General features: G+C 52.2%; 1 protein-coding gene across 4 annotated transcripts in view; it reads right to left on the reverse strand.

Annotated features, from left to right (window-relative positions):
• Nucleotides 1–21,722, reverse strand: part of Kcnab2 (potassium voltage-gated channel subfamily A regulatory beta subunit 2) — an 87,952-nt gene that overhangs the window by 5,870 nt on the left and 60,360 nt on the right. For all 4 annotated transcript variants that reach the window (XM_031379643.1, XM_031379642.1, XM_031379645.1 and 1 more), the window contains 8 exons: nucleotides 17,008–17,051; nucleotides 16,124–16,161; nucleotides 10,998–11,077; nucleotides 8,346–8,390; nucleotides 6,794–6,838; nucleotides 5,662–5,705; nucleotides 4,698–4,784; nucleotides 693–778 (listed from right to left, as the gene is read on the reverse strand). In XM_031379643.1, the coding sequence (XP_031235503.1) occupies nucleotides 693–778; nucleotides 4,698–4,784; nucleotides 5,662–5,705; nucleotides 6,794–6,838; nucleotides 8,346–8,390; nucleotides 10,998–11,077; nucleotides 16,124–16,161; nucleotides 17,008–17,051 (469 nt within the window). The remainder of the gene's footprint in view (nucleotides 1–692; nucleotides 779–4,697; nucleotides 4,785–5,661; nucleotides 5,706–6,793; nucleotides 6,839–8,345; nucleotides 8,391–10,997; nucleotides 11,078–16,123; nucleotides 16,162–17,007; nucleotides 17,052–21,722) is intronic.

Here is a 21,722-nt window from a genome sequence, read left to right on the forward strand (position 1 = left end):
CTGCTCCAGGGGCTGCTCTAGCCTCTGATGACTGCTCTAGGGGCTGCTCTAGCCTCTGATGACTGCTCTAGGGGCTGCTCTAGCCTCTGACAGCTCCCAGGGGCTGCTCTAGCCTCTGATGAAGGCTCCCAGGGGCTGCTCTAGCCTCTGATGGCTCCCGTGGAAGAAGAGGATGATGATTGGGGTGCTTTCCTGAGAATATGGATGAAGGGAGCAACATGGATTAATAGAAAATTGGGTCCTAGCAGCTAGATTGGTTATTTCCAAAGACAGGCCAGGCTCTGACCGGCATCGTCTGAGTATCAGTCTTGAACTAAGGCAGTGTGACCTTAAGCATGAGACTTCACCCTCATCCTTGACCTCCCCATTTGAGACATAGGGCAACATCAGCATTTACCTCCTGTGGCACTGTAGAGGTTAAACCTCCAGTCTAACAGAACATCCTAGCAAGTCTGAGGCTGGCTTAGGCTGTGAGATCATGTTTAAAGTTTCCTGTACGTTTTCTCCAGAAGCCTCAGAGCTGGCCATGAGGGTAAGCTATGCCAGCAGGCTTGTTCTGAGAACTCAGTCTCAGAGGGCAAGCCATCCATGCAGGCCCATGTGTCCCTGTAAGTCAAGTTGAGACCCACGACTCTGCCAACCACGCCCCCGCCGTGCACCCCACACCTGTGGACACACGGGCGTCACCCTACCATGATCTCCATGGAGCTCCAGCGTGATGTGCCCCAGTACATGGCCATCCCCTGGTTGATGACATGGGTCATGGCCCGCACGGTCTCTGAGAGAGAGAGAGAAGGGAGACTGTTTGGGACAGCTGGGGCTCAGGGCCAGTCTGGGGAGAGTCTGCAGATGCAGGTGGGGTGCCAGGAGGAGGGAGCAGGCTGCGAAGCCGTCTTGCAAGCAGTGTACTTCCTGGCTCCCGGAGCTGGGGGTGGGTCTTGGAAAGGGAAGATTCCCAGAGAAAAGAAAATAGACCAGAAATCCCGAAGACAAGTTCTCTGACAAGGTGAGGCTTGCCCGGATCCTTGGGAAAGGCTTACAGGTAGGTAGACTGCCATCTCCATGGCTAGCTACGGAAAGGAAAGGTGAAGCCCAAGAGTGGGTCTTAGACTCTCGAATGAGGAAATGGGAACCCTGGTCACTTAGGGGGACTAGCTGGATGAAGGCTACAGTTGGCCTGGCCATGGCAGTGCTGTTAGCAAAGCTTGCAGATGCAGCTCTGCAGGTTCCAGAAGGCACCTCACTGGGTGCCTGAGGACTTCAGAGAGGGCAAGAGGGTTGGTGTTTGTAGGGACAAAGGTAGGCCCTTGAGGCTGGGGCTCTCTTGTCTGAGTGCCTGGGGAGCCAGAAGCAGAAGTTGAAAGTTTTGGGGAGACCGTGCATGCCCAGGCTGGAGTCTCCCTCAGTATATGCTATTCTCAGAGCAACAGGGGTGGGGAGGGGAGGAGGAGGAAGGAGGGGGCATTTGATTGTCTTTCTGTGAGGGGTCAAGGTCTGGAGCAAATAGCTGTAGGGTTCCACAAAAGCCAGGACTTACAACATCCCAAACAGTAAACGACTGAATACCACCCGCCCATCTTCTTCTAGGGTATGAGGGGGACGCTTTCCACCCCAACAACGCAATCTTCCTTAGAGTCAAGAGTTTGGGGGGCATAAAATCTGCCAGTTGAAAGTATGAAGGGGACTGGGAGAAGAAAGGGATTACCAGGGTGGGGGGACAAGAGGGTGATGGGGGAGTGTGGTTGAAATGCATTATACACATGTAAGAAAAGGGCGCAGCAGAAGCCATCATTAGGGATGGCCCTATGGGCTGGCTTAAAAACCCCACCACACGTGGAGATCTTCTCCCTTGGCTGTTTTGCCTCTAAGGGATGTGTTGGTGGTTAAAACAGAAGGTGGCCCTGGTGGGGTGAGGGCTGGCTCCATGGATTTCCCCGCAGGTCTGATACAGTGCTTGCAAGGTTGACAGCCAAAGGCAGGGTAGGAATGGAGAGGGGCAAGTGTTTCTAAAATCACAGCAGTAACAGCTGCCTCAGCTCCGATGCTCCACCCATCTCAGTGGCAGATCCCAGGCAACCGCAGGGACCTCAAGAGAAGGGAGGGGAGGAAGAAGGGAAGAAGAAAACGCCAGAGCTGTTCTGGGAGCCCGCCTACGAAGGGCACTGGAGTCACTATCTCCTCGAATGGGGAAAGTGCTGGCACCTGGTCTGCCCCGTATCTGGGGATCTTACGTATTATTACTCATTTTGGGTCTCTATACGTCTTTGGCCAAGGTCTATTCATGGTGGAACCCAGAGCACTCTCGTATCTGGTCCTGAGGCTGCGCGGCTTCTGGTGGAGAGGTCCCAGTAAGTTCACCCAGAATGCCAGGGAAGTCACGCTTCACTCTGCCCCCACAGGGCAACTCTGCCCTTGCCTGTCTTCTGAGGCCAGGGACAGTGGCTCTTTGGAGTCTTTGCCCTGCCTAGGTAAGGGACATATATATGAGAAGAGAGGCTGGGTCTTCTGGGACTTTTCCTGAATCACTGGCTTTAAATGACATATTTTATATCTAGAAGAAGTCAATGCCTGATTGGGATGCTTTCAGGAGATGGAGAGGGTCCTGGGACCTACTCAATGGTGCCCGGGCTCCTCGACGGGCTGTCCTCATAAAGATTTTTAGAAACACTCTTGGAGGCACCCCAGACCATGCAGTATGGTCCCTCTACTCCTTTCAGCCAAGGCTTAGGTCCACATGCCAGAGACAGGGAAGCCAAGAGGACAGCTCACACCAGTCCCTCTCCCCTCTCCCCAGCCTCTCCCGAGCTCAGTCTGGTCATGGTTATGAGGATCAGGGTCAAGGGATCTGCACTATGCGCTTCCCATGCCGTGAGAGAGATAGAGACAGTCTGGCACCTGGGAATCAGGCCAATGGACACGAGTCAGGTGTGATTGGCTGTTCTGAGGGGCAGGGGAGCCTAGGCACCTGGGGGATGTGGGCAGAGGCAGGCTAGATGTTGGACACATTTCTGGAGCACTGTGTACCCACACCAGCATGTCAGTGGACTCTGAAACAGTGACACTTAGGGACAATTGTCTTTCACCTCAATAATTAATACCATTGGACAGAAGCAAGGGGTGCCAGCTTCTTCCAGCTGCCGCCAAAACCCAGGGCATTTCTGTAGTGTTACAAATAATACATAGGAGGGGTCAGGTGGCAGCACCAGGTGGCAGGCAGATGCCCTTCCAGTGTGGAACGCTGCCCAGCTCCTAGGGAGACAAAGGCCTATCCTTGCGGTGGAGTTCTAGGGCTCTTTGCTGATTGTGGGGGGCAGATACCAAGCAAGGCACAAGGAAGCTCTGGGCCTTAGCATCATGCCAGCTCACAGACATATAGAGAATCACTCCATTCTTGTGGAGTATCCTGGCTGCTAAGTGAGCATCTATGAGTGATCACAGAGCTAGGGCACTCAAGGAGAACCAGCATGGTAGATGGGGCAGCTTGTTGGCTGGTGTTCTGTGCCTCCGTTGGAGGCTAGAGCTTAACAAGTGTGATCTATGAGAGAGACTGAGTCATCTTAGGGGGTCCCAGGACCCTTCTGGAAACCTGGTCTTTCTCAACCCTGTCCCATCATATCACCCAAGATCAAGTTCCCAGGCAGGGACTGGAGCATCCTCAGATCAAGAGAAGACCCCAGCAGAAAGCCAGCCGCAGGTCACGGCACCTCAAGCATGGAGCGGGGGTGGGGTGGGGTGGGGGGCATGCACACCAGGAGGGAGGGGATGGGCATGGCAGCACGGATGGACAGCAGGAGGCTCCGATGCCATTTTGCTTTCTCTTTGCTTGCACCATGTCCTCACGGGGCACGTCCCCACCCCTTATGCATTTTATGGAGAAGTTTGTCATGAGGGGGACAGAGCGTCGTGAATAAAAGTACTGTCTCATAAAATGCAGCTCGGACAGAGAGTCAATAGTCGGCTGAGGGTACTGTGTACCTTCAATGATGAATGTCCGTGACTTGAAGGAACTAAATGGGTCCCCTGCTGATAAAAGAAAGGTTTAAAGAGACCAGAGTTTATCGCTGTGGGAACACAGAGGCCTGGTATGATAAAGGGCGGGACAGAAGGGCACAAATCATCACACAGAACAGAGTTCTGCTAAAAAGAAAGGATATATATACACACACACACACACACAAGTGTGGTATATATATATAAAAGCAAATGGAGACAGAATAACCAGTTCAACTTAACCTCCCAAATCCCCAAAGCAGCGAAGCATAAATGAGAAGTTGCCGAGGCAGCAGGTGGGAGAGATGGAGGGACCGGGAGTCAAGGGAATAAATAAACGCTAACGGTTTGAAACCCAGACGGCTCTTCAAACACTTGAGTGCTCAGTCTCCTTCAGGCAATGAGACCCCACTAGAGCAGAAGACCTCTAAGCCCTCCCAGGGGAACCAGACCAGAATCAAAGAGTACGGTGGTCCCTGACAGACACTGCTGTGCGAAATTGAGAACCAAGCCAGGGGAGAGAGAGGTCCTGAACACAGCCAGCTCGCAGAGTGAGATCAAGGCCTGGGGCCATCCCTCCCCCACCCAGGGGCCTGGCCACCTCTGTCCTGAGTGCCCAGTGTGGGTGTGCTTGACAGTCACCAGAACCTCAGAGCAGCTGGCTCTGCCCTGCATAAACTGGCTAGGGGGATAACTGGTTGACCTACCTTCCATGGGCGTGTTGGGGTCTGGGCGGTTGGCAAAAACCACATCCACGTACTCCAGCTGCAGTCGCTCCAGAGAAGCTTTCAGTCCTGGGAGAAGAACAGGAAGGGTCAGCCGCTGGTGCTTCTAGACCCTCCCTGGGCCTGGCTCAGGGAAAGGGAGGGATGAGGACAGGCTCCTGTCATGTAGAGCTTTAGGGCAGGTGAGTGTCTCAAGGAGATACCAAGACATGAGGCACATCCTAAAGGAAGTGGGCACCCTGGCCATTCCAGAGGATGTCAGAAGAACACTGGCCAAATGTCCTGAGACCAAATGGATAAATGTGCTTTGGGCCACTCTCAGGACCTGGTGGTCTGTGCAGTAACAAGCAGAGTTGGCCATGGTACCACACAAGGAGGGAGCAGGAGTTTCTATTGTACAAAAGGCTGCCAGTGTTGGACACACACAACCCACCCCTGCCAACAGCTAGGGTGAAGGCTGCGTCTGAGGTGGGAGGGCAAGGTACAAAGGCTCCCATTACGATGTTTATTACTTGGAGTAAACGTGACTCGAGCCAGCGAGAGGCAGAGCCCTCATCCAGCCACCCGACTATGGGCTGCATGTCTCTCATTTCCAGCAGCCCTGAGTGGGGGATATGCCCTCACACCCCTGCTTTCTAGGCTCTTTGACACAAGCTCAGGGAGGTGATGGCTCTCCCCCAAGACCATTCAGCCAGCACACCCCAGCCTGCCCTGAAATCTGGCCAGCTCTGTCCAGGTTCATCGCAGTCTTTTTTTCAGAAGCGGGTCCCCCTGCAGTTCCTCCCCACACCTCATATCTTTTTAGAGCAGAAGGGAATGGCCAAAGGAGGGTTTCGTGGACCCCAGGGTCAAGGCCTAGGCTGGGTCGATGAAGAAAAGGGTGGGCTACTATGCTTCTTAGCTTTATTCACGTGCTGGAGACACCATGGTTAGAGTCCCTCCTCACCTTCAATTATGTGCTTCCGGGAAAGGCCTCTCTCGGTCTCCGCTCTGAAAAACAGGCCAACAGGGTGGGAGATGTTGCAGTTGGTTTGGGGGATAATATTTAGATACCATGCCAGGAAAAAAGCAGGTCAGGAAATTCGGCATCTGTGGGTGACAACTACGGGCTCATGTGGATTCTTAGATGCTGCCCCCAGGGTGACATGGGGACGAGGGCTCTGGTTTTCAATATCACCTCGCTGCCCAGCTTGGATTTATTTATGTATGCTTTTTGAGATAGTTTTTCAATACTTAGCTCATGGTGGCCTCAAATTCATAATCCTTCTGTCTCAGCTTCCCAGGTATTGGGGTTACAGATGTAAGCCCAGTTACAGATTTTTTAAAAGTTAAGAACGAGTAGTATATGTTTTTTGAATTTCTTTTCTTTTCTTGAGACAGGGTTTCATGTGTCCCAGGCTAGCCTCAAATTTATTACATAGCCATGGATGACCTTTAGTTTCTGCTTCCCCTGCCTCTCAAGTGCTGTAATTACAGGTATGAAGCAGCACACTTAGCTTGCTGGCTCTGAGGAGCACAGGCCTTCATGCATGCCTGGCAGACACCCTTCTCACGGCGGCTGTCCCTCAGTCCAGAAATCATACTTCCAAGCCCCATGAGATGAACTCTGCCCTACAGAGAAGATAGGCCCGGACACCGGGAACCAGGCAGAGTGAGTGATACAGGTGGCCAGGGACTCTAAGGTGGCCTGGACAGTTCACCATGTCTAGTTTTCTTGAATGTTTATAAAGTCATCACGTAAGTAAAAATAATAAAAATTAAGCAATCTTTGAGTAACAGATAAATTCGGCCAAAGCTGCTTGCGGTTTGGGAATACACCAATGGCTATGGTCCCCAGACTTGAGTGGGTGCCAGTCTGCCGGTGGCTGTGCAGAGGCCAACATACCCTCCCTCCCCAGGATCTGGTGTGACCCCGGCCCCATCCTCGCCTCCGGCTCAGCAGGAGCCGGGCTGCGGTGTGACCCCGGCCCCATCCTCGCCTCCGGCTCCGCAGGCTCACGGGCTGCGGTGAGACCCCGGCCCCATCCTCGCCTCCAGCTCCGCAGGCTGCTCTGGGACACTGCAACCCCTGCACTTACTTTCCTCCCCAGAAGATCTTGGTGGTGATGACAAGGCTGGACCGTCTGCAGGGCAGAGGAGAGGGAGGGAGTTACTGGACATGGCTGGCTCTTGCTGTCCTCCCCCAGCTCTTACCTAGGGGCTGCTCTCTTACGTGGGAGCATTCCTGAATTGGGACATCCTTGCCAGGGTTTGGATCGCCCCACTAAAAGATGTAGGGAAGCTCCCAGCACTGCGGCCTGGGTGCTGGGGTCTTCCCGGGTCTCCTCACAGCAATGGGACAGCGGCTAAGACAGGTTCCCATTTTGCTGCCCTTGGATTCTATCACATTCTAAGCACTGAGGGACGTGATAGAGCTGGGTGCTGTGCCGAACCCTGCCACCCCGCAAGGCCTAGCACAGTCCCGCCAGGCTAGATTGGTGACTTTCAGGTCTAGACAGGCTCCCCCTACTCCTACACTGGTCCCTTTACAGATGGGGACAGTGAGCTCCTGGAGGCTGAATGGATCTCTGAGGTCCTTGGCTGAGGCCGAGAAGATGGGGTCCAGCTGAGAGCCAAAGGCTTTCACATGACCCTGTCATGCCCAGGCCACCACCTGGGAATGGTCGTGTGCAGTTCACTTTGGCTGAAGGACCCCTCCCACCCCCCACACACACCATGAATCTCTGTGTGAAGCAGGACAAAGGTGTGTGTGTGTGTCTGAGGGAGGGCGAGGGCCAATCACAAGAAGAATCCCTTTGTCTCAGAGAACTGACTGAACTGAGCACCTACTTAGGGACGTGGCGAACTCTGGCACCCCAGTCTTAGCTGCTTGCATGCCGCTCACTGTGGTGTGAAGACCCACTCCTTCTGAAGGGGCAGGAGCTACTTCTGTTCTGAGAAGCCCTCCCTTTCTGCAGGAGGAAACTGTGTGACCTGAGGCTCTGGATGAACAAGGAGGTCACGGGCAGCACTTTCTGTGTGCATGGCGGCAGGGTTTCACGTGGCTGAGGTGACCTTGAATGGCAGATCATTCTGCTTCTTACCTTCTGAGGAGAGGGATTACCGTGTGCCTGTACCATGCTGCCTCGTTTATGCAGTGCTGGGAATTGAACCCATGGCTGGTGAGCACCCTACTGACATTCCCAGCCCCCTGCAGTACTCTTGTTCCTGCCTACCACTGGCCCTTGCAGTCTATTTAACTTTTCCATGAAAATAAAGCGAAGGAAAAAGAAGAAAAGGGGCTGGTGAGCTGGCTGAGTGAGGAAGGGTATGTGCTGTCAAGCTTGATACCCCGAGCCCGTACAATGTGCCACATACCCCCCATGTGTAAATAAATACATGTAACGATAAAAGGCAATTAAAAAAAACATGCAAGGGGCTGATGGACCACTCCTGTGGTAACCAGGAAAGAGCAATCCTCTTGGTTCCCACTGCAGGGCCATCCAAGTCCAGGCTTGTCCCAGACAGATGGCCTGCCCACCCTAGCCAGGAACCCCAGCATGCATTTGCCTCTCCTACACTGCATCCTGCCCCCACCCCCAGTCTTCCTTGTGTGCCCTGGAGACAGACCACAGAGAACTGGATAATTACCTCCATCCCTTCTTCTTAATGATGTTCCCTAATACCACTTCAGCTCTGCAAAGCAAGAGAGAAAGAGAGGCAGACATGGGGATTTCATCAGTGCAGAACGGAAAAAAAAAAAAAATCAAACCCAGCCCCACCGTGACAATGGGCCATCAGGTCCCCTCTGTGAAATGCCAGGCTGCCTATGTGGCCTTGGCTCTGCAGCTCTTTCCAGAAGGGCTGAGGGACTGGGTCCAGGACTGGAAGCAGGGGCTCTGCTAGTCCCCGGATGCAAAGACCCATGTCTCTAGGTCTTGTCCTGAGGCAGCAGCAGTCCCTTTGCCCTGGCTGGCAAGGAAAGGCCCCAGAACACTGCTTCCTCGGCCAGCTGCAGATCTACTGGGGAGAACACTTGGCCATGGTGCGTGGGTAAAATATAATAGAATGTAACAGGTGAATCTATTTGCAAAAGGTAAGCAATGCTCAAGGGACGTTCTCTCCGTGCAGAGAGAGTGCTCTTTCTGGGACCAGCGTAGGGCTTCCAAAACAGCCTGTGTGTCTGTCTGCTTGGCGCGTGCCTGCCTGTCTTCTTTGTGCGTGTGTGTGCACACATGTGTGTATGTGCCACATGTGCATGAGTGTGCCTGTGTTTGCGTGCAGCTTGTTTCTCTCTCTAAAGCAACAGAGAGCCACCCAGCCCACTGCCTGCCCTTGGCATGGCTCAGAGTCCTAGTCCAAACTGGGGCCAGCTGGGGTCACAAGCTGGCTGTTCACCTCCCTCGGCACAGCAGTGCGGATTAACTTTGAAGAACTTTCTGCTTGTAGCAAAAATGTTTCTAAGCAAAAACAACAGACGGAAAATGATCCAAACCCAGCGCTACATTCCAATTATAAAGCGGCTGAGTCATCCAGTCAGAAATAATGGGCTCTAATTTGCAAGCTGTTTAGCATATATTCCGAACACCCCTCATTTATGGTCAGGACGCACTGAAAATTCAATCAGCTCTGGCCTCCGTTCATTCCTTGGTCTCCCAATTTGTCAGACAAAAGACCAGGAGAGGAGGAAGACGATAGAGAGGCTGTCTGAGCAGTTAACCTTAGACTCCTGCTTGCCATCCCAGCAGTAAACTATCATGGGCACAGAAATACTGCAGGTCACCAAGAAATGCACAAATTACTGTCAGCAAGATATGTGTGTGCTCACCCCTGGTCAGCGAGGGGCAGGCCTGGCTGACTGCTTGCTGGAGCTATGGCTAGCCCCTTGGACAGAGAAGCTTGGCCTGCCACCAAGACATAGTGCTCAGCTTTACTCAGACTGGCTGCTAGCGTTAAGGCATCTCTGTGTTGTGGTGTGAGCAGGCTGGCTTAGCTACAGGCTGGACTGTGGGGCTACAGTGACCGGCTGAAGAGCTGAGGGCAGCGGGCTCCGTAAGCAAAGCCATCCAGAGCAGAAAGCATTTGCCCAAGGCCTTGGCTTCTAGCAGGGAGTTCCCAAGAGGCCCCAAGGATGCCCAGTGTACAGCATGCTTGCCCCAGTATGCCAACTCTGCATGTCCAGTTAAACAGAGTGAAGGCAGGAACAGACCAGAGATGGTGGGGCCATCTGGAGATGGATGGGGTGGCATTAATCTGTGTTTGCTTTCCTAGGCAGCCAAACCCAGGCAGGCGCTGGCCAGAGAGGAGACTGGGAGATAGATGCCTTTAGGCTGGGCATCTGCACCAGGCTCTTCAACCTCTGGCACTTGGCTTAGCTCATCTGTCTGTCTGGAAAGTATCTCGCTTTGATTGGAAGCTGCTGTCTGTTTGGAGAAAGGGAGGGGTCTGTGGTATATGAACAAACATGTGCTGCTGATGGGGGCTAAAGGGATGGAGGAACAGCTGTCAGCTCCCCAGGGCCTTGCTAGGGATTGGACAGCGGTCCAGCTGGGGTCCCCGAGGACTGGTGCTTTGGGTCTCACTCGAGGCAGCAGGTCTTGGAAGCAGGTGCTGGCCCCATGGCCATGGTACACAACGGGTCAGGGCTGCAGCCAGAGCGGCTGATGGGAACTTGGCTGCTTCCAAACAGGAGTGGGCCAAAGGGGCGACAAGTGGGAGCCAGCGAATGACTTCACCAACCAAAACTGACTCTTGGAAATGTGGTGCAGGAGAGTGGATGATTTGATTACAGCCTGCCTTTAAACTTGAAGCCAAGGACTCTGGCCAAAGGGCACTGGGCCTTTGCATAATTGAGTTGGAAAGTTCATTGTCAAAATGGGAAGTGCTTCCTTCACACTGAAGTCTGCCAGAGTCTGCTCTCTCCAGATCAGAGAGGCTGTCTGCCCTGCAGCACCTACTGCATCATTAAGCCATGAAAATGTCAGGCTCATGGGGCTGTCCAAAGCTCACCAGCACAGCCACAGCCCGGGACAACGGTAAATCTCTGCTCAAGCCCAGTGTCGTGCCTTAGAAACCTTGGTGCCTGGGCACAGGAGGGAGGAGTCCTCAGGGGTAGGCGAGCTAAGAAGCAGCCGGTGCCTGAGCCATCAGTGTCAGGCCCAGTTAAAATAGCTCCTAAGGTCATTTAGAGTTTTAGGAAGAATACAGAGTGGAAGACACTATTATGAGCATCCAGGAAAGAGAGACAGGGGACCTTGAACCATGGTACCCTGTGCCACCTCCTCCTGGGAGAAAGATACATACTTGCCAGCCGCGTAGACCTCTGCTGTATCGAACAGGTTGATGCCATTATCGTAGGCCAAGGTCATTAAGTGCTCTGCCATCTGGAATGAAAAAGCCAGAGTTGTCTTGCCAGCCTCGGGGAGGCTCTGTGGCCCAGGCTCCTCTCCTGGTGCCTCTGTCCTCCCTGCCATAGCACAGAGAGGCAACAAGCCCTTCAGAAAAACCAAACCCTTCAGAAAAACCAAGACAGAAAGATGGGCGAGGGAAACAGCCTGCTGGCTGTCATTCTGTTGGTGTCACCATGGAATGTGACCACTGTACTGTGCAGAAGAGTGTCTCTACAAAATTTGTGTGAACCAGAACCTCAGAGTGGGACCTGACCCAAGAGTAGGGTCTTTGTGAACATAATCACTAAGATGGGGGGAGGGGTCACACTGCCTCCAGAAGAGCCGTCTAAGCCATCCAATGTGAATGGTATGCTAGAAGAAGGAACAGTTACAAGGCAATGCAGAGGCCAGAAATGCCACCAGAAGCTGAGAGACGGGGCAGACCCCCTCCTCCATGCCTCTGGAGGGACCAGGTCCTGACCAAACCTTCAGATGCTCTACGTTCTGATCTGTGTGAGGATAAAGTTCTCCTGAAGACGCATGGTTGGCAGCACCTCACTGTGTCTGTCAGTCATGGGGCCCAGCGGTCAATCTTAGGGGGATGGTCACTTGTCCTTTTAAAATGATTCATGGGTGTATTTATCCGCGTCTCACTGGTCCTCTCCAGGAGACTGAAGGAGGGAAACATACAAACCACAGAAGGTCTGCAGCCACTCCCCAGCAGAGCTGAGTCACGTGGCCTTGTTCCTTCAGTAGGAGATTTGGTTAACATCCTAGACATCCGACCAATCTCACTGCTGACCAGGCCTTACCACCTGGGCTTCCAGAAGGGTGAGTTTTATCCCACAGCAAGCAACGGTGGGTGGTGGGACCTGCGACAAAGGAAGCTAGAGACTTAGCTGTCGTCGATGACCCTCCACCAAAGTATAGCGGAGAGAAGTGCTCCTGTGCGATGCAGTCCGCTGAGGGGCCACACTTACATAATGCAGCTCAGACATCCCTCCCTCCCCAGTCAGTCCAGCGCGGCCAGATGACTCCAGCCCACCTGGTTCTCTGATATTCAGGAACCGTCCAAGCAAGAGGAGATGACTTGCGAGTGCACTTGAGAGCACAGGTGCGTGCTGCGGGATTCTGGGAGTGAGATACTGAGGAGAGCAACCTAGGGAAGCGATCCCATGCCCAGTGGTGTTCATGGGACGGTGGACTCGGCGCTACGAGACTCACCAGGGGATCCAAGAAAGCCAGGCTGTGCTCAGACCTGCTTTTCTTTCTTTCTTTCTTTTTTTTAAAGATTTATTTTATTTATTTTATGTGTATGAGTACACTGTTGCTGTACAGATGGCTGAGAGCTATCATGTGTGTGGCTGCTGGGAATTGAACTCAGGACCTCTGCGGGCCCCGCTCGCTCCAGCATAATTCACTGTAGCTGTCTTCAGACACACCAGAAGAGGGCATCAAATCTCATTACGGGTGGTTATGAGCCACCATGTGGTTGCTGGGATCTGAACTCAGGACCTTCGGAAGAGTAGTCAAGTGCTCTTACCCGCTGAGTCATCTCGCCAGCCCATCAAACCTGCTTTTCAAACCCTGCAGATCGTGCAGAGCCTGAAGCCACAGCCTCTGGGGTCCGAGTCAGAAGGACCAGGATGAAGAGGCCATGGGGCTCTGGAGATCCACCCACAGGGAGATTTGCTGTTTCTTCTGCCGCAGCTCAAGTGTAAGCATGTCAGATGCATGGCTACTCTTGTTCTCTGGGTTGGATGTAGCAGCCGGGCCTCCTCTTGCATGGCTACTGTTGTTCTCTGGGGGTTGGATGTAGCAGCCGGGCCTCCTCCCCAGAGCCACCCTCCGACACCAAGGCTCTGAAAAGTGTGGCTTGTTCATTGATGCTCCATTGCCTTTATGACCTTTCTCACCAGCCAGCCAGCCAGAGCCATGTCTGAAGGACACTGCATGTTGCATTCCACTGGACAGGGGACACATGGCTTCCCTGGAGGGCTTCTGAGAGGAGAGGGCTCTGGCACTTTTGTCTTTGGGGGACTTTTTTTTCTTCAAATAGGCATGTATTTCTTTCCCATTCCATCTGCCTGACACGAGGAAGGCTGTAGCGCCCTGCACTTTGCCTCTAGCATACACAGTGCCTCCTGGAAACCAGGTAAAAGCGTCTCATTTCTTGTTCCCTTTACATTATTCACTGGGGCTGGGGATATGTGCGAGAGCATGCTCGGGGTGGAGGCAGGAGGATAAATCCAAGATTGCCTTTGGCTGGATAGTAAGTTCAAGGACAGGGACTTCATGAGGCTCTCTAAAAAATTTCCCTACTAAAATCTATGTGAGGAACTTGTCACTCTAAGCTCAAACCATCTGGGGAAGCGGGTAGAGGTGGCTCAGTGGTTAACAACACTTGCTGCTCTCGCAGAGAACCCAGGGCGGGTTCCCAGCACCCACATGTCAGCTTACAAACACCTATAACTCCAGTTCTAGGGCATCTGACACCCTCTTCTGGTCTCCTCAGCTACTGTGTGCATGTGCTGTACAGACACAGGCAGGCAAAACACTCAACACACATAAATAAAACAACAAAAAAAATAGTAACATTTTTGAGACAGGGTTTTACTAATTAGTCTGAACGTCCCTTAAACCCAGGCTCTTCTTGCTTGAGCCTCCTGAGGGCTGCAGTAGTAGCAGTCACTGCTATCTTATTCAGTCATTCATAGTTCTGCACAGGGTTTCTCTGTGTAGCCCTGGCTGTCCGGGAACTTGCTCTATAGTCCAGGCTGGCCTTGAACTCAGAGATTCGCCTGTCTCCTCTGCCTCCCAAGTGCTGGCATTAAAGGCATGCGCCACCACCATCCAGCACTGTTGCTATCTTTAAACAGGCAGTTCACCAGCACTGACACACACACACTCCTGTGCAGCCAGCACCACCATCCTCCCCAGAACCTTCATATCTGCATGGCAGGTCCACAGACACTGGTGGATGGCTGCTGTGATCTTCCCCAGATGGGACAGATGTTTAATGACTCAAAGCATCATGGGCCAGAGGATCTCTCAAGCATTCAGCTTTGTCCTTGCAGCAGAAAGCAGCCAGACCCATGTCAACCAGTGAGTGTGGCCATGTGCCAATAAAATTTTACTCACAAAACAAGACCAAAGACACAGGGACAGGAAGTGGATTAGAGGTTAGCAGGGACAGGAGCGTTACCATGTAAAGGTGTGAAGTTTCTGTTTGGAAACAGAAGTTACATGGCAGCATGAAGACACCCAATGAACTACACCATTAAAATGATTAAAGCAGTCATCTTGTGTGTGAGTGTATGTGTGTCTCTGTGTGTGTGTGTGTCTCTCTCTCTGTGTGTGTGTGCATGCATGTAAGTATAGGGCTAGAGGTCAACCTTGGCTGTCATTCCTTCTACTACCATCCAACTGTCCATCTTATCTCATTTGAATCTGCCATTTGTCTTTCAGGTCTCACTAGGGTGGCTGTAGTAGTGAGCCTCAGCGATCCTCGGGGTCTATGTCCCCAGTGCTGAGATTTCACGTACACAGTGCCATTCCCCCAACCCCTTTTTATTAGTTCTGGGATTCAATTCGCTGGTAGACACTTTACTGGCTGAGTTCTCTCCAGCTCTAACATGGTAAATTTTATTTTTCAAATATCTCACCAAAAGTCTTCCAAGTGGGGGGGAAAAGCAGTCCACACAGTCTTTGACCAAACAGGCAGAGAATACTCTGCCCTCTTCATCCGACACAGCCAGGGGTCCCTAACGTTTGGCATACTGTGCTTTTTGTTTGTTTGTTATTTTCAATAAGAACTTTGGGATCTAATACAGAGATTCTTCTTGTTCCTTCACTAGGTGGATTTTTTGACAGCTACATCCTTCCGGAACCTCAGCTGTCATCTGTTAGCCCTCCGATCCTCATCAAGGTATGACCTTCAGCATCTTTATCCCTGTCACCCTGTCCCTGAGACATGGTGGGGACAGAGCTGTTGGGGACTGCCACCTGAGATTCATTCATCTAGACTCGTTGGGGCTCCGGATCTCTTTGTGATGGAGTCACATGTCCACAAGGTCGCGACGCCCTATAGCTAGTGCCGAGAACCATGAGAATAATGCCATCTCCTGTTCACTGAAGGGGGACCAGACTGAGTCAGACAAGAGTTATTTGAGACAAACCACATGTGTCCCATGGTTCCAATTCCTACTCTGAGCTCTGGGGACCAGAGCTTCACCTTAGGAGCTCCCAACTCACCCCAAGACAGCACCCTCCTACCCAGCAGCCTCAGCGCCTAGGACAAATGGTTCAAGGACCATCTACTGCTATAAAAATAAAGAACAAAACCACACACTGCACTTAAATCTCGACGGAAGCCAAGTTCCCCCTGAAAACGGAGCAGTCACAGCTAACAAGGTCTCAAATGAACTCACTTATTAATTTTTAAACGCAAGCCTTTTTACAGCAAATCAGGCGAACGCAATGGCTGAGTTGGCGCAGATGCCCAGAGCTCCCCTTTCTAACCTATCCCACTGTCTGGAAGTGTACCCCGTCCCTCCCGATAGGTCCCGTGACGCTGGCAGCACGCGGATCTGCTCTTTCTTAGTGTCACCTTGTGTCCCAGTAGCAGATAAGCCCCAGAAGGTAACAGTTTCCCAGAGGAGCCCACGGTCAGGAGCACAGGGGGCGACAGCCTCTGCAGGTTCGCCAGCTTCAAGAAGTCACTGGCAGATGGGCCACTCAAGTGGCGTATTTAGAGAGCACAGCTCAGATCCCTATCCAGCTTTACCACTTGGAAAACACGGATTCCTTGAATGCTCGGGGTCAAGTGTGGTGTAGGTGTCATGCTCATGAGGGTTCTGGATTCCCAGGAGCTGAGGGCTTGCTAGCTAGGGCCACCAGGCACAACAGATTCCTTGCTCTCTATTCCTTGGCCTTCTTAGCCACCACCCAACACAGAGGAAGAGGCTGCCACGAGCATGCATAGCCTCTGGTTTATGTGCGGACTTAACCATGTACCTTGGGCTGAGGGAGCTGTCTTACCTCATCTGTGATCTGGCCCCCGAAGGTCACCCATGTTCCTGAAAGGAGACATACAGGCTCAGGTGAGATAACCTGATAGTGACCCAGAGCTGTCTCACAGGTACGCAGACTCTGAAGTGTAGGGATGGGGCCGGGCCCGGCCGGGACAGCCACAGGGTACCCACAGCTATGTGTTGAGCATAGCCTGTGTATGTGGGTACTTAACCTCCAGGGTGAGTCTCCAGATAGAGGGAGCAGTACCCTGGCTATAGCACAGAGAGCTGGGTAAGCCTAGGAGGACTGCGGCCTTTGAAAGGTTCATCTGGAGCTGTGTGTGGAGCACCTGGGAGGCTGAGATAGGAGGACTGTCCAGAGCGTGGGGCCCATGTGGAACCGCCCCAGAGCATGGAGCCAGTGTGGAACCGCCCCAGAGAGCAGAGTGAGGTGATGAGGGTATGTCCCTGCTGACAGCCCTGCTTGGAAAGGGCTAGAGGTGGCTGTTAGGGTGGGAGGGGTGAAGGGGTGTCTACCTCGGAGGTGAAGGACAATGGGTTCAGAGGACAGAGGTCACATCTGGAGAAAGGAGCGAGGCAAGACCCAGTGGCTTTTCCTGGGTGGGGATCGTTTCTCTGAGATCAGGCTTCCAGGCCCCGGGGATGACCGGTCAGGGGCTGCTCTGACTTCTGGGTTGGGGTGAAGGGCTGGGTGCAAAGGACTCCCAGGGTTCTCCAGGTCTCCCTGGCCTTCTGTGCTAAGGCTGTGGTTGTCCCTTCCTGCCCGCTGGCTGCCATGGCAACCTAATCTCTCAGCATCATAGATTCTCAGTGTTATTCTTACTAAGGGCGGGGCTGGCTCTCTTGAAGCCCCATATCCTTGTTCATTTCACGGGTGGTTCCCATACTTACCAAGCCCCAGGCAGGAGACCCGAAGGCCAGATTTGCCCAGATTCCTGAAAAAAGAAAGACCAAGTCAGACCATGTCAAAACGTCTTCTGAAAGGCACAGAGAGCCATCGGAGGGAGGCCTGTTCTAGCTCACCCTGGGAGTGGCATGCCAGTTGTACGCCAGGCCCGCCCTGGCTCACACAGGCCAGCAGAGATGTCTCCAGAACACATGGCAGTAAGGAGAGCTGTTCTGACGGACAGACTCTGAGGCAAGTTCTCCTCCTCAGAAGCCACACCCGTGACCTCTATTATTAAGAGAGAAGGTTGTCTGTCTTTCTCTCTTAGGACAGAGACATGAGGTTAGCCCTGTCTCATCCCGGCTACAAAGCTGACCTTTGATCTTTAATGTCTCATAGGCTGGTGGTTTGGGTGGTACAGCGGATCTCCAGCAGGGTGGCTCTCATCTATCACAGGCAGGCCTGGCAGCCCATGAAATAATCACGCATGGCCCACTGAGGTACTGACCTGGTAGGACATCTCTTAGCACCACAGGCAGGCTTACCATTAATGTCCTTAGGAGACTGTAGAGTGTAATAGACTTCTGTCAGAGACGGGTCCACCTGTGTGTCCCTGTACAGGCCCGCCTCCCTCCCCTTCCCCATTCCCAGTATCCACAGCAGATCAGGGGCTCTTAAGCATCCTGTCAGGTGTATAGCAGGTCTCATGATTCTCTAACACAGAGGGCATACTGAGATCATCACAGGGAGTGGAGAATGGGGTGCCCTTTGGTTGCCAGCGCAAGCTCCCCACTATGGTTCCCCATGTGTGCTCACTCCTGCCCTGTGCGTGAGAGGCGACCTGACAAGATGGCAAGGCTGAAAAAAGGCAGGGCTGTCACAGCTCTCTCTGAGCCCATCCCCTTACAGGACTGGACTCCACTTCCCTGTGGGCGCTTGCTGCTTCCTGGACAACCGTGCTCCCCGGGGGCCAGCAGCCGCCAGGACCAGCCGATACTTCCAGCAAGGATGCTGGGTGCTGTGAGGATGATTGACATAATTCGCAGGCTTGGCGCCCAGGGACAGGACACTGACTCATATGTATTTTGTTTCCCAAAGAGGCAGATGCCCAAAACAGAGAGTATATGGCGTACGAGAGACCTTCTCTTTGTACAAACCAACAATGAACACACCTAGCAGGCGCTGATGAATCAGGCATGGTGGCACATACCTGTGGTCATAACATTTATTATTCATTTTTTTGAGACAGGGTCTTTCTAATTCGTAGCTCTGGTTGTCTTGGAATTCACTATGTAGGCCAATCTGGCCTTAAATTCATAGAGATTCACCTGCCTCTGACTCCCAAGCGCTGGGATTAAGGACATGTGCCTGTCCTGGTCCCAGTATTTGGAAATCTGAAGCAGGAGGATTGCCGAGAGTTTGAGACCATCCTGGGCTGCATAGCAAGACCCTGTCTCAAAAACCAAAAACAGCAAGACAAAAGAATCCCCCAACCCCAAAATGGAATAGGCATTAATATTTCTATATTAAAAAGAGAAGTTATGTTTCTGGGCTTCTCCCTTGCACATCAGGGAATTCAGTTCCTCCAACAGTGTCCTACTATAAGCACCAGTCAACACAGAGATGCAGATGTCTGGAGCTAGCCTGAGAGGCTGGGTCACATCACGTATAGATTCTGTAGGGGCCAGGTCTGGAGCAATTCAGTAAACTTCCCTCATGCTGGACAGAGAGCAGCAGTAGTGCATGTGACCAAGGACACAGTGATCACGGCGACTGAAGACTGACAGATGTCTTAGATAGGTTTCTGTTGTTGGAGAGCATGGGTCTACTTTAGTCCACTGAGAGGAGCCGAGGCAGGACCCTGAGGGTGGAGCTTGAAGCAGAAGCCATGGATGAGTGCTGCTTATTGGCTTGCTCAGCTTGCTTTCTTTTCTATTCTTTTTTTTTTTGTGAGATTTAATATTTATTTTATTCATATGAGTACACTGTAGCTGTCTTCAGACACACCAGCAGAGGGCATCAGATCCCATTACAGATGGTTGTGAGCCACCATGTGGTTGCTGGGAATTGAACTCAGGACCCCTGGAAGAGCAGTCAGTGCTCTTAACTGTTGAGCCATTTCTCCAGCCCTTAGCCTGCTTTCTTATAGAACCCAGGGTCACCAGCCCAGGGATGGCACTGCCCACAGTGAGCGGGGTCCTTCTATGTTAATCATCAAAATGCACTACAGGATGCCCACAGGCCAAACTGATGGGGACGCTTTCCCAATTGAGGCTCCTTCTTCTCAGCTGACCCTATCCTGTGCCACATTGACAAAAACAACCAAACCAAACCAAAAACCAAACCAAACCAAACCAAACCAAACCAAACCAAACCAAACCAAACCAAACCAAACACAGCAGCTATTGGGTCGCAGAACACTTTAAGAAATGGATCAAGACCTGATGGTACCATCGGGAGGGTTGCAGAACCCTGCATGCCGCCCCACCCCGGGAAAATCTAGGCATTCAGAAGGTTGTCTGGGTGCCCATTTCTGCAAAACATCTTCACGTGTTACTATATCATTTTCGTCTGTAAATCCACTATCAGTGGTGCTGGAGCTGGAATTCAAAACGAAGTCCTCACACACTGCAAAGCACTGTGTCCTGGGAGAAAGAACTGTTATGAAGAAGCAGCTGAGCCCACCTGTGCCCGAGGCCCAAGAGCGGGTACCCGTTGCCTGAGAGTTTGGGGCAGTGCATCGAGAAGCCGTTCTCACTCAATGTCTCACCAAGAAGCGAATGAACTTCCCAACAGCCTCTTCTCCTCCACCTGGCTGGGGACCCGGGCGGTGTCCAAGTCTACTGCCTCGAGGGATACTTAAAAAAAGACAGCTGGGGCTCTGCTCCATGCTGCGATTAGCATGCTTAACTTGCTCCTCGTTAGATGATGGTATTGGTTCTGCCATCTGCCGCCAGGCTTTCCGGAGAAGGAATAAGAGGGGACAGTTCACCTCCAGGCTGACAGCTGTGTATGTAGGGCTGGCCAGCCGGGGCAGGACCAAGCCAGGCCTGCGTGGTGGCAGTTACTATGCTGTCATGCAAAACATCAGAACACAAAAATAAGCCATGTGTTTTCTTCTGTTAATTAAAACTTGATAAAATAATTGGTCCAAGTCGCTAAGCCTTTCTCACTGGCTTATGTCTCCTGAGTTCTGGGCCAACGAGGCCTCTCAGACATCGCCGTGACCAGGCGAGTGCAGATGCCTGGTATGCCTTGTTTCTTTAGGAAGGGTCTGAGCTGAAAGGCCACAGGGAACAGATTCTTTACAGAGTTCTGGGCTTTTCATTTCAGCCACTTGGGAGGAGGACAAAGGCTGGCTCAGGTAAGGGCAAGGTTGCTCTACCTTCACTATGGCTGGAGAGGAGAGGGATGTGTGTTCTGGGACCCCTGCCCCTCACAGCCAGGCCTTCTGTGAGAAGTATGGGGTACCAGCTATTCTTGGGTCTTTTCTGCCTCCAAACTCTAAATCCCCAAGGACAGGCCTGGGCCGCTTGTCCTTCTTCTGACTACAACAGGATCCTGTGGAGTGTCAGCAGAGGAACGGGGTTGCTGGAAGGGATAGTACAGGTCCTCGACCTGTCCCTCAAGACAGAACGCTCCTCCCACCTCCCCCTGCAAGGCAAGAGCTGGTCCTTGGTTCTGGGCATCTCTGTCTCTCTTCACCCCTCTGGACTATGAAGCTTCAGTGAACAAATATGCCCCGAATGTCTGTGAGGAAGGAAGCATTCCCAGGGAGGAGGAGGCACCAGGGTCAGGCCCATTTCTGGTCCCTACAGCTGTAACCAACGTGCTGGATGTGACCCTGAGGCAGTCGCTGTGTGGCCACTTGTGAGGCTGATGCTGAGGAGCCAAATATATCAGAGAGGCTCCTCAAGGGGCCTTGTGGGTCATAGGTTAGATGCCTGTTCTTTTAGCCCCAAGGAAACTGCACATCATTTACAGGGGTATGGTCCCCCTCCCTCCAGCTGACACCAGAACAGACAAACAGATCTTACTCAGGGGAAGACTCTGCTATACCATCAGAGAGATGAAGAAGAGCTAGGATTGGGATTTGAACCCAGGTCCCCAGACGGTAAGCCTTTTACTGCTAGTCTCATCCTCCGTGTGTTCAGTGTAAGCATGCATATAGAGACACACACAAGGATACACATAGGCACACGTACAAACCCACAAATATAGGCATAGACATACAGACACACATGAAGAGACAAGCACACAGACATGCACATGAACACAAATACACACAAGTTGTTGGGGGCACTTGGGCTCCTCATGGTCCACTTTTCCTTCACTTAGAGCTCTACATGTGTAGAGACACAGCCACACTAGTGTTAACTCCTCTGTCGAATCTCAGAATGACTTCAAAGTCATAGCAAGTAACAAGAATCCAAGCAAGCACATACATACACAGGTACATGCAGGTATAATATTATATATACAATATATACACATACATTCATGCATACATGCATACATACATGCATATGTATGCATATACACACATGTATACATTGTATACAGGCATGCATGCATACATACATATATACATATACATTCATGCATATGTACTTAGACACACATATATACATATACACATATACACACATATGCACATGTGGTGGCCCTGCTGCGTTCTTGAAAGAACTCAAATCCGAAACCAGAGACTTAGCTCGCTGGG

This window comes from Mastomys coucha, unplaced genomic scaffold (assembly GCF_008632895.1).
Source record: "Mastomys coucha isolate ucsf_1 unplaced genomic scaffold, UCSF_Mcou_1 pScaffold18, whole genome shotgun sequence".
In the NCBI taxonomy this organism is placed as follows: domain Eukaryota; kingdom Metazoa; phylum Chordata; class Mammalia; order Rodentia; family Muridae; genus Mastomys; species Mastomys coucha.